Below are 13431 nucleotides of genomic sequence, written 5' to 3'. Positions count from 1 at the left end.
AGTTCCAGTAGGTTTGTGACTGAGTCTCTTGGGTTTTCTAGGTATAGGATCATATCATCAGCAAATAGGGATAGTTTGACTTCTTCCTTACCAATTTGGGTGCCTTTGATTTCCCTTTCTTGCATAAGGCTGTTTTTTGAAGGAAGCCCAGTGGAAAGGAAGAGCTGTAAACTTGAAATGAAGCTAAAATTTCAGAGTCTACTTGTTTTCTTTACAATCTAGTGTCTGTAGACAGATTTAGATGTTCACCTCAAACCAAAGGCCTTCAACCTTTGGTCACAGAACAACAAGGTCAGGGTTCCCTTGCCCAAAGATGAGGGGCATTCCCAGGACTTCATATCTCATCTGTTTCTTTTCCAGATCAAATAGGCTTGGTTTCAGCTTTCCCCAAAATGGGCTGGCTAAGAAAAAGAAACAGCAAAGGGCTGTGTAGTAACTGACTAGCACACAATAGATGCTCAATAACTGTTCATTGCAGGCTTTTTCTGGGGCCAGTATTTGCTCAGAACATTCCTATATGCATTTCCTAATTGATGAACTAGAACCTGCCTAATCCCATGACCTTAACATGTTCTGGCAGTCTAAATATAACATAATTTAAATTATTTAGGGAAGGTGCTGTTGAACATCCATTGAACATTAACAAGGAGATATGAAGCATGGATTCAATTTTATTTAATTGCATAACATTTTGTTAAAAGCCTACTAACAGGAAGGATCCACCATTCATCTGTCAGTTCGCATATGGTGGTGGCTTGCATGTTACTGTGATGCTGGATGCTATGCCACTGGTATTTCAAATACCAGAGGGGACACCCATGGTGGAAAGGTTTCAACAGAGCTTCCAGACTAAGAAAGACTAGGTAGGAGGACCTGGTGATCTATTTCCAAAAAAATTGCTAGTGAAAACCTTATAAATAGCAGTGGAACATTGTCTCATATAGTACAGAAGATGAGCCCCTCAGATTGGAAGACACTCAAAATATGACTGGAGAAGATCTTTCTCCTCAAAGTAGAGTCAAACTTAATGATCAGCCTTAATGGCATGGATGAAGTAAAGCTTTCAGGACCTTCACTTCCTTATGTGGTATGATTCAAAATGACAAGAAACAGCTGCAAATAGCCATTCATAATCAGAACATGCGATGTACAAAGTATGAATCTAGGAAAATTAGAAGTCATCAAAAATGAAATGAATGCATAAAGATTGATAACACAGGCATTAGCGAGCTGAAATAGACTGCTATTGGCCATTTTGAATTGGATAATCATATGGTCTATGTTCTGGTTACCTAGTGCCTCTCTGACAAGAATATACCACAAATGTTGTTATGTGCCATCAAGTCAGATCCGACTTATAGCGACCCCTCTTTGAGTTTCCAAGGCGGTATCACTATGGAAGTAGATTGCCCAACTTTCCTTCCGAGGAATGGCTGGTGGGTTTGAACCGCCAGCCTTCTGGTTAGCAGTCAAATGCCTTAGGCACTAGGCTACCAGAGTTCCTATACTACAAATGAGATGGCCTTAACAAACAGGAGTTTATTCTCTTACAGTTCGGGAGGCTACAAGTCCGAGTTCCAAGTGCCAGGCTCTAGGGGCTGTGTGAAAGCCCCTCAACCTTGGGCTTCAGCTCTGCCTCTTGCTCCCCCACCCATGCATACACTGAAGCTAGAGGCATCTCTTCACTGAGGCAGCTACTGGCTGCTGAGACTAATAAGCCCAAGGTCAACAAATAAAATGGCATAGTCCTGATGTTACCAAACCACATGGCAGGCCATTAATTCAAGTCCATTGTAAGTCCCAAGGTCAGCAGAGCATGGCAGGCTACTGAACAATGGCATGGCTACATGCAGGGTTCAAGTATGCCATAAGTTGGAGACCATTCCCAAAGCTGCTTATATACTAGAAGCAGACCACATACCCAAAGCAGCTACTCAGCTGCTCCAATAGATTCCACCATGGAGTTAATTACCAGTCTCACCATGGGGAATAACTACATCCAGCTGCACAACTCAACCAGGCCCAGCCAAGTTGATGCACAGACTTAACCACCATAGTTCACAATGCCAGGAATGACAAATTGAAGAGGGATGGCTTTGCATTCATTGTCAAAAAGAACATTTCAAGATCAATCCTAAAGTACAGTGCTGTCAATGATAGGATAATATCCATTTACCTACAAGGAAGACCAATTAATATAGCTATTATTCAAATTTACACACCAGCCACTAATGCCAAAGATGAAAATATTGCATATTTTTACTAATTTATGCAGTCTGAAATTGATCAAACATATAATCAAGATGCATTGATAATTACTGTTGACTAGAATGCAAAAATTAGAAACAAGAAGCATCAGTAGTTGAAAAATGTGGCTTTAGTGATAGAAACAATGCAAGAGATTGCATGATAGAAATTTTGGAAGACCAATGACTTATTCATTGCAAATACTTTTTTTTTCAACACCATAAGCAAAGACTGTACACATGGACCTTGCTGGATGGAATATGCAGGACTCGAGTAGACTACATCTGTGGAAAGAGACAATGGAAAAGCCCAATGCCATCAGTCAGAACAAGACTAGGTGGAACAGAACATCAATTGCTCATACGCAAGTTCAGGTTGAAGCAGAAGAAAATTTAAAAGTCCATGAGAGCCAAAGTATGACCTTGATTATATCCCACCTGAATTAAGAGACCATATCAAGAATCACCAGGCCTGCGGACATAGGACCATGGTCTCAGGGGACATCATGCTCATTTGACACAACACAGTACATAAAAATCTTGTTCTACAACCTACTTTGATGAGTACTGACTGGGGTCCTAAAAGCTTTAGAGTGGCCATCTAAGAGCAACTGTTGGCCTCCTCTAGTCTGGAGCAAAGAAGAGTGAAAAAAATCAAAGCACTCTGGAAATAATTACTCCAAAGATAAGGTAGACCACAAGGATATCAGCTTCTACAACCCCAAGACCAGGAAAAGTAGATGGTGCCTGGCTACCAATGTCAACCACCCAGAAAGGAATCAAAACTGGAGAGCCTGGATAGAGTGGGAGGAAAAATGTAGAACAAAATTCAAAAACACAAAAATGATCAGAATTATTGGTCAGAAAAAGACTGGTGAAACCCCTGAGTCTATGGCCCAGGGTTATTATTCAGGCCTGGAAATGAACTCACTTACATGGATTGGCTCTTAGCCCAACAGCAGGAAGTTCTACATGCAGCATACCTGCCCCAGGATGATGCACCCAGCTACTCTAGGGAAATGCACCCCTTGGATCAATCAGCCATAAGACACCAGAAGAGTAGCATTCCCATAGAGGGAAATGTGGACAGACAGGAATTCTTAGATAAGAAGGGCACAGAGAAGAGAGAGGTAATCACAGGGAGAAAAATGAAGGAGAGTTTCTTATGATTTGGGATAGAAATTAGTGAAATCAGATGTGCATGAACTCTTGAATGTAAAACAAATTTGCTTTGTAAATTGGCACCCAAAGTGCAATAAAGAGAGAGAGAGACCATCTCTAGATTTAACACATTGAACACCAATGACTAAAGACAAGATGAGTTGTGGGATGACATCAAGGACATCTTACATGAAGAAAGCAAAAGATCATTGGAAAGAAAGAAAAGACAAAAATGGATGTCAGAAGAAACTCTGAAACTTGCTTTTATATATAGAATGGCTAAGGTGAATAGAAGAAATGATGAAGTAAAAGAGCTGAACAAAAGATTTCAAAAGGCAGATCAAGAAGGCAAAGTAACGTATTACAATGAAATGTGCAAAAACCTGGAGTTGGGAAAACAAGGGAGGAACACATTTGGCATTTCTCGAGGTGAAAGAGCTGAAGAAAAAATTCCAGCTTTGATTTGCAAAACTGAAGGAGTCTATGGGAAAATATTGAATGAAACAGGAAGTATCAAAAAAAGATAGAAGGAATACACAAAGTCACTGTATCAAAAAAAAAAAAAAATTAGTCAACCTTCAGCGGTTTCAGGAGGTAGCATATAATCAAGAACCAATGCTACTGAAGAAAGAAGTCCAAGCTGCATTGAATGAACTGGCAAAAACACAAATCTCCAGGAATTGATGGACTACCAATTGAGATATTTCAACAAATGGATGCAGCACCAGAAATGCTCACTCATCTATGTCAAAAAAATTGGAAGACAGATACCTGGCCAACCAACTGGAAGAGATATTTGTTCTCATTCCAAAGAAAGGTGATCCAACAGAATATAGAAATTATTGAACAATGTCAAGTATATGACATGCAAGTAAAATTTTACTGAAGATAATTGAAAAACAGTTGCAGTAGTACATTAATAGGAAGTTGCCAGTAATTCAAGCTGGATTCAGAAGAGGACATGGAATGAGGGATAGCATTGCTGATGTCATATGGATCATAACTGAAAGCAGATGCCAGAAAGATGCTTACCTGGGTTTAATTGACTATACAAAGGCATTTGACTGCATCGATCATAACAAATTAGAGATAAGATTTTAAAGAATGGGAATTCCAGAATACTCAATTGTGCTCATGAGGAACCCATACATAGGCAGTTGTTTGAACAGAAGGATACTGCATGGTTAAAATCAGGGAAGATGTGTGTTAGGCTTGTATTATTCCACCATATTTATTCAATGTGTATGCTGAGAAAATAATCTGAGAAGCAGAACTTTATGAAGACAAACACAGCATTAGGATTGGAGGAAAACTCATTAACAACCTACAATATGCAGGTGACACAACCTTGCTTGCTGAAAGCAAAGAGGATTTAAAGCATTTACTGATGAAAATCAAAGACTACAGCCTTCAATATGGATTACACCACCACATAAAGAAAATAAAAATCCTCACAACTGGACCAATATGCAACATTATGTAAATGGAGAAAATATTGAAGCAGTCAAGGATTTCATTTCACTTGGATCCATAATCAATGCTTATGGAAGCAGCAGTCAAGAAATCAAACAACATATTACACTGGGTATATCTGCAAAAGACCTCTTCAATGTGTTAAAAAGCAAAGATGACACTTTGAGCAATAAGATATGCCTGACCCAAGCCATGGTTACTGAAGTAACCTCATATACATACGAAAGCTTGACAATGAATAAGGAAGACCAAAGAAGAGTTAATTATGGTGTTGGCAAAGAAAATTGAATATACCATGGTCTGCCAGAAGAATGAACAAATCCATCTTGGAAGTACAGCCAGGATGCTCCTCAGAAGTGAGGATGGTGAGACTTCTCACATACTTTGGACAAGTTATCAGGAAGGACCAATCCCTGGAGAAGGACATCATGCTTGGAAAAGTAGAGGGTCAGTGAAGAAGAGGAAGACCCTCAAGGAGATGAGTGGATGCAATGGCTGCAACAATGGGCTCAAGCATAGCAATGATTATGAGGATGGCACAGGACCAGGCAGGGTTTCATTCTGTTCTACATGGTGTCACTATGTGTCACAACCAACTCTTTGGCTAACAACAACATGGAGTATGTTAATTATTCTTTAGCAAGGGTGCTCAAATGTTTGCTCAACTCAAATTTGACCCAGGACTATCAAATAACTAAAAACCTTTAACATCCTTCTACAAATGGGCATCTCTCTATATTCCTTCTCCATGACCCCATATTCATTCTGTTCTTTGTCTCCTAGTTGGCTATCCCTTCTCTTTTGGGGTCTTGCCTCAAATCTGTCAACTTGCTGGGGTGCAGGAGGTTTCCATTGTAAATACAGCTGTGTTTTTTTTGTCTTTTTTTCACTGAAAAATCCATGTATGAAGGCACAGTTAGTCCTCACCTCTAACCTTTCCCTGTTGTGCGTTTTCATTGTGCATTTTCACAGATGTCCATTAAAATGGGGGGGGGGCTTTGGCAGCTTCCTGTTTTCCAGGATTCTGATCAGCTTTCATTTTATGTTTCTGAAGTGGGTCATTGTTGCTCTTCAACACCCATTTGATTGCTGCAGAAGATTGTGAAGAATGGCGAAAGTAGTTACCAAATAATTCAAGTGACAGCAACATTCATTGTATTAGTAAATGAACTCTGGAAATGAAAGATGATCTGGTATTTCCCAAGAGGAGAGGTAGCAAAGATAATGAGAAAGAAGGTAGAGAGCAAGATGGGAAGAGGGATGGGGAAAGACAGTATTGTGCAGCTCCATTCCAGCCACAAAGGCACCTTGGTGTTCCTCCAACAACCTGAGCCCACTCCTACCACAGGACCTTTGCACATGCTATTTCTTCTGCCTGAAATGTTCTTTCCCCTTCTCTCACTTTATTTAACTCTTTGATCAGATATCATCCCTTCACCAAGGTCTTCTACGACCCCTACCACAACTAGAACACATACACACACAAAAAAATCCATTGCCATCAAGTCAATTCCAACTCATAGCAATCCTGTAGGACAGAGTAGAACTGCCCCATAGAGTTCCCAAAGCTATAAATCTTTATGGAAGCAGACTTCCACATCTTTCTGCCATGGAGTGGCTAGTGGGTTCAAACCACTGACCTTTCAGTTAGCAGCCAAACGCTTTAACTGCTTTAGCCTCTGTGCCACCAAGGTTCCTCCCAACTATAATAGTACCCTTTATTCTCTATCTCAGAAGCTCTGGTGACGAAATTGTTAAGGCAATCTCCTGCTAACCAGAAGGTCAGTGGTTCAAACACTCCAGCCACTCTACAGGAGAAAGATGAAGCAATCTGCTTCCATAAAGATTTATAGTCTAGGAAACCCTACGGGGCAGTTCTACTCTGTCCTATAGGGTTGCTATGAGTTAGAATTGACTTAACAGCAGTGAGTTTGTTTTTGTTTTGTTTTGTTTTGTTTTTAATTCTCTATCCCCTCTCCCAACTCAAGTTGTCTTCATAAACATAAACACACTAGAGCATACAGCCACAAGAGCAAGGGCTTTGCTTTGTTCACTGTTGTATCCCCAGCCCCTAGAACATGTCAGACACAGAGAATTACATAAATATTTTTGAGTGAATAATTAAACCATGCTCACACACGTGCATACATATACTTTGCTCTTTCCCCTCAGAACTTTTGCACATGCCAGTCCCTATCCCTGGGACTCCCACTCACCCTTTGAGTTGTAGCTCAATCTTCCTCTCCCTTCTGAGGTCTCCCTTTACCTCCCCAGGTAGCCACATGTCTCCTTTGGTTAGTACTGCTTGGGCAGTGCATATCAGTACTGGTAGTTGCCATCAAGTGGACTCATACTCATGGTGACCCATGTGTGTCAGAGTGGTATTGTGTTCCATCATGTTTTCAATGGCTGATTTTTTGGAAGTAGATCACCAGGCCTTTCTTCCAAGGTACCTCTAGGTACACTTGAACTTTTGAATTTAGCACTGAGAATGTTAACCTGTTGCACCAGCCAAAGACAGGCAGTGCATACCAACATCCATTACAGCAGGGATAACCTACATTGGAAAGTCTATTTACTTATGCCTCTCTAAAGCTTCCAGGTGTGCTTTTCCAGTGCCTGTGACTAAAAGCTTGAGCTCCTGAGTCAAGGTTGCTAGGCATGAGTGTTTTGTGACTTTAAACAAATTACTTTACCTCTCTGTACCTCTCTATCCCCATCTGTGCAATTGGGATCATAAGACATACCAAGCTACCTCATAGAATTTCTGTGACAATTGCTGATGAATTGATTTAAGTGTTTAAGCATCCTAAGCAGTCAGGATATTATAACTGAAATATTTCTCTATAGGCTTCAGTTTTATTGCAGGTCAGATCCTCAGGGTATTTTCTTGGGCCATGGAATATTACACCTACTCCTCACTTAACTATCTCATTATCCAACATTTCACATTTATGATAATAGTGAAAAATCTACTATCCAACTATTTGTGCAGTAATGATATAAACTCCAAGGTGCAAGACAAGAGGAATGCTTGTTGTGATGGTTAAGGTTATGTGTCCACTTGGCTAAGCCATGATTTTCAATGGTTTAGCAGTTATGCAGTGATGTGATTTGACAGGTATGGTTTGATGAAATTTGGCAGTTACGTAATGAAGTAATCATACTCCATTTTGTGATCTGATGTGGTCATCCTCCATTTTCACATAATGCCTTTTTTCACATAATGGCTTGGTCTTTGGAAGTTAATTACATAACATGTGAGGAGTAGGTATATTCAGTTGATATCCTAATGCAATACTACTGGATACAGGCAAGGTAGCTGAGCTAGGGTGCTCAGGCTTTGGAACCAACCTCAGAAGGATGAGTTAAAATTGAATCAAACTCCAAGAGGAATACATTGTTCTGAGAGGATCTGAGGGAGGATATGATTGAGTTCAGTAGCTCAGTCCAGAACTGCCTACGCTTCATAGTGCCAAAGACTGACTGCTGTTCTCAAGCATGACACAGCACTGCCTTTGTCTCATAGTTGGTTTTGACCTCATTAATGACTGCCATGATGGCTCAGAAGGAAAGTTAGAACCACAAGTTAAATGTCCTGGCCTGATCCTGAATTTTATCAGGTTCTGATTCTGTCATTTGGCAAGAAGGAGGCTCTGGTACTACATGAATGGCTGACATATGGTGTGTACAGCAGCAGAAGTGGATGGCAGAAGCCTTGGCTGTGCTGCCAATCTCTAGCTGGGAAACATGGACAAAGCACTTCACTTCTCAGGTTGTTGGTTTGCTCATCTGTAAATTTCAGGAACTTCACTGGGCCAGTTGTTTACAAACTTGTTTATCCACAGAAATCATTTTTAAACTGAGTATTATTGAAAATCTAAATATATATAACAGACAATAATGAATGGGGTGAAGCCCAGAAACTAAGGCCTCCTACCCCCAATACACATATATGACTGCCCTGGTGAAGGCTCTAAATGCCCTTCAAAGCCTAATGCACCATGATTCAATGTCACATCTGTACAACATAGGGTCTTCCCAATATTTTATGTTGAACCACATAAAATGATTGATATTTCATAATTTTATGACTCCCAGAAATGGCTATTTCATTGGTGGTTGCTAGAAATTAGGGGAAGGAGAGGAAACTAATAGTAACTTCTTAATGGGTGTGGAATTTAATTTTGGGGTGATAAAAATGTTTTGAAACTAGATAGAGATGGTGATTGCACAACATTCTGAATGTATTAAATGTCACTGAATTCACTTTTGGTTAATTTTATGTTATGTAAATTTCACCTTAATTTTTTTTTTAAATGGCAGTTTCCTATTTCAACCTAATGGTTTAGTTTGCAATAGAGGTTAAGAGTGATCATTCTGGAACCAAACTGCCCTGGTTCAGATTCCAGCTCCTCAATTTACTCACCAAGTGACAATGGACAAGACATTTCATCTCCCTGCACTTCCTTGTAAAATGGGGTAAACAGAAAAATCCACCCACAGGTTGGCTTCTGAGAGAGCTAAAGGGAGATGGGGTGATGTGCTTTTAACACAGTGATGGGCACCCAGTATAAGAGACCTTCCATGAATGTCAGCCAGTGCATATAAAATCTTACTGAGAAAGCCTTAACGTGCCTATGGGTCTAAACTAGGGGAATGGTATCTGACTTCTCTCCCTGCCTGACCCTGAAAGAAGTACTTGGCCAGAGCATATGGGAAACATGGTCCTCAGTGCCTTTCTAATAGGTCTATCCATTCCTGCTTGATCTGCCAAGCCTCCCTCTTTCTTCTTGTGAAGGAAGTAACTGGGTCACAGACAGACCTTTACCTGAGCACAGGAATGGTGTTGGAATAACCATGAACAGCATTCAGCCCCCTGCCTTATCTGGGCAAAGCATTAGAGGCCCCATCCCCAGATACCTATGCAGAACTCTTCCCCATTAAGTGGTACATCATGGCATATGTCAGCCTGAATTAGCAGGCAGGCCCTTCACATTAAGCTGAAGCTCTGGGATGGCAGTTCCTACTTAATAATGCCACTTGATCCTAGCTGTCATGCTCCCTTCCCTGTTGCCACAGCCACAGGAAACCACCGCAGACAATGCACAGTAATGAAGGAGGCCTGGGGAAGAGTTTAGGAGGAGCCACAGGAAGTCCTTGCAGATTCCATTTCTTCTATGGGGTGGTGGTGGAGGGGGATGCTTTGAGCTCTGATATCTCTGAGGGGAGAGGAAACAACACTCAAAAGCTCTAGGTGTGGATTTCTTCTACACTAACTACAAAAGCATGAGAAATGTCTCTGAAACCACAGAGCGTGGATGCATTGATGCTTTATTCAAATAACAGGAGCACCTAGAACACCGAATTTAAGTTTTCTTGTTAAACTGTAGATTATGATTTCGTTCTTTATAAAGGTAACAAAACACAGATTCTAATTCCATATATCTGTGGTGGAAATGAAAATTCTCAGCAGGGGATCAAACCAGAATGAACTAGTTCAAAGCCCTGATCTCAAGACACCTCTGATGTTCAGGATATCTAGCACTACATCAGTATAGAGGTCTGTAATTCTTATGAAACATTCATTTAATTTGAAGACCTCCTTAAAGGCAAGCAGAACTCCCTTGAGACTGAGTGGGAGAATTCTGTCTTGTGAAAGGTTATATTGTTAAGGTGGCTCTACTTCACCAAATTTAACCTTTGTTTTCACTTTCTTTTCTTTACCCCCTGGGATGAAACCAATCTTGAGGTTGAAGTCTTAATCTAGTACCTGGTATCAAATCAGTCAAGGTTCAGTTGCAAGAGGTGATTTCCTTGAAAAGAAAGTAGCTTTAGGTCCTTTTCTCTTCCTGTTTCTATCAAAGAACACACCTGTAATTCTCTTTTAAAGTCTGCCCCCTCTCAGGCTTTTGTGTTCTCATTCACTTTTTCGAGAGCCAGTTCACACAGGTGTAATCAGAAGTACCTTAGAGTTCAAAAAGAGTCAAAAGAGTAATGGGTCTGTGCTCATATTTGCCAGATGGAGCTTCTTGTGTAGGGAACGATTTATTTATTTATAAATTGGATGATATAAACTTTTATTTTATGAAATATTGGACATTCAAAAATTGTTAAATAAATACATTTATGTAGGGAACTATTTAATGTGCTTCATTCTCTGATGGTATAGTGCCTAAGGCATTTGACTGCTAACCAGAAGGCTGGCGGTGCAAACCCACCAGCCACTCCTCAGAAGGAAGGTTGGGCAATCTACTTCCATAGTGATACCACCTCAGAAAACCCAAGGAGGGGTCGCTATGAGTCAAAATCGACTCAATGGCAGTGAGTTTGGTTCTGGTTTTCGTTTATTCTCTGACTTGCAGGGGAGAAAACAATTGCATCTTTATAAATCATAAAGGTACTTGTTTTTTATCAATTGTTTGTGCATTTCTCATTATAAAGCATGCAGGCCATGACAACTAGAATTACCAAAAATACCTTAAAAACTGGTCATTATATTTGAAAGTACCTTTACTGAAGCCCTTTTCTTGTACTTACAGGCTCAAGTTTACTGCCTAGTGTCCTTTGCTTTCCATCTAAAATACTTCTTTTAGCATTTCTTGTAGGGTAAATCTGGTCATAGCAAACTCCCTCAGCTTTTGTTTATTTGGACATGTCTTAATTTTGGCCTCACTTTTGAAGGATGGTTTTACTAGATATAGAACTCATGGTTGACAGTCATTTTTTTTCAGTGCTTTAAATATGTCATTCCACTGCCTCCTGGCCTCCAGGGCTTCTGAGGAGAAACTGACACTTAATCTTATTGAGAATCCTATGTATGTGACAATTTGCTTCTTTCTTGCTGTTTTGGGGATTCTCCCATTGTCTTTGGTGTTCAAGAGGTTGATTAAAATGTGTCTGTGGATCTCTCTGGGTTTATCCTACTTGGAGTTCATTCAGCTTATTTTCTGCTATTTCTGTCCCTTTCTCTTCCCTCATGTTGGGTTTCCTTGGTGGAATTCCACAATCCCATTAACTTTACTGTTTTCCTTATCCTGCAATGTTCTTTTTGAAGTACATTTGATGTGGAAGAAAAAGAGAGAGAGAGAGAGAAAGAAAAGAAACTGGAACAATGAACCTAGAAGCCAGTGACTCCAAGTGGACTCCAAATTCCCCTGAGATGAGGCCACTGAAGAGGCCTGAAAGAAAAAAAAAAAAAAGCTAAGAATTGATAAAGAATGAAATTTCCCATGCTAAGTGATGGTAGCATCTATTGAAAAAGGAGTAAAACTGAAAGGAACAGAAAGGAACAGGAATAATGTGATTTGTTGTCAGTCTCCTAAAGAACTTAACAGCTGCTTTAATGTATTTATGACTTTATTTGTGATAATAAAGTATATAAAAATGTACAGTCAATGGGATTGATTTTCCTAGAGAAGTGCTTTGGTTCTGAAATGATTTGTTTCTCTTCTATCCCAGGTGCCTGTACTGAGACCCATGGACCTGATGGTGGAGGCCACCCCACGAAGAGTATTTGCCAATGCGCACACATATCACATCAATTCCATATCCGTCAACAGCGACTATGAAACCTACATGTCAGCTGATGACCTGAGGATAAACCTATGGAACTTTGAAATAACGAATCAAAGTTTTAGTATCCTTTACTTGGGACCAATAATCAAATAGGACATTCAATCCTGAGAATACTGAGGTATGAGCCAGCTTTGGGAAAATGGGATAAAAAGAAACAATCACAAGTATAACACTTAGCATTTGTGGAAAACTTTTCCCTTTTAAATTACATCTATACTCTTTCTATGGTACTCTTTCATCCTAACAGTAAAATAAGAAAAATAAAGAGATACTCATAAGGGGTGGTCCAGGACTAGCTCTAGATTGGAACTCTGAATTAATTCCTTCATGGGGATTCATTTGTGTGTCATAAATTAAAATTAGATGTGACTTTGTCAACTATAAGATAAGACCCTAGAGTTCAGTTAGGGTTTCTTCGTCTTATTAAAGGATTCACAAATGATTTGTATGGACAGCATGGACTACAGGTATATAAGATTGTTTCCATTTATCATAATAGTTAAAATAACAATGGCAGTGATTTGCTGAGTTCCAAGCCCTGCACTAGGGACTTCACATACAATATCTCATTTTTGCCTCTTTATGGAAGTGTAATATATATATACAGAAAAGTATACATATAATCATGGTACAGCTTGATACATTTTCACAGACAAAACCTGAGTAACCAGCATCCACATCAAGAAGTAGAACTCATCCAGATTAAGAACTAGAACTTCATTTTCAATCCTCAAGCCCCTATCACACCTCATTCCAGTCTCTACTCATATATTTGATATAGCGTAGCATAGGTGTATTATCTCCTCTTTAACTAAAATTTAAAGTTAAGAAAATTGCTGAGTGAGTATCTAAGCCAATATTATACTACACTATACTGAGACTCTAGGAGCTCTGGTAGTGTAGTGCCTAAGGCACTTGACTGCTAACCAGAAGGCTGATGGTTCAAACCCACCAGCCACTCCTCAGAAGGAAG

At 39.8% G+C, this 13431-nt stretch overlaps 1 protein-coding gene across 1 annotated transcript in view; it reads left to right on the top strand.

The window, feature by feature from the left end:
• The window catches only part of PPP2R2B (protein phosphatase 2 regulatory subunit Bbeta), a 437756-nt gene that overhangs the window by 311477 nt on the left and 112848 nt on the right, over window positions 1–13431 (top strand). The window contains exon 5 of the mRNA XM_007949128.2: window positions 12342–12519. Within this exon, the coding sequence (XP_007947319.1) occupies window positions 12342–12519 (178 nt within the window). The remainder of the gene's footprint in view (window positions 1–12341; window positions 12520–13431) is intronic.

The sequence above is a fragment of the Orycteropus afer genome, unplaced genomic scaffold, assembly GCF_000298275.1.
Source record: "Orycteropus afer afer isolate SDZICR_OR568_19922 unplaced genomic scaffold, OryAfe1.0 scaffold00238, whole genome shotgun sequence".
NCBI lineage: Eukaryota > Metazoa > Chordata > Mammalia > Tubulidentata > Orycteropodidae > Orycteropus > Orycteropus afer.
The sequence above is the reverse complement of the archived record's forward strand: the minus strand, read 5'-3'. Positions and strand labels throughout refer to the sequence as shown.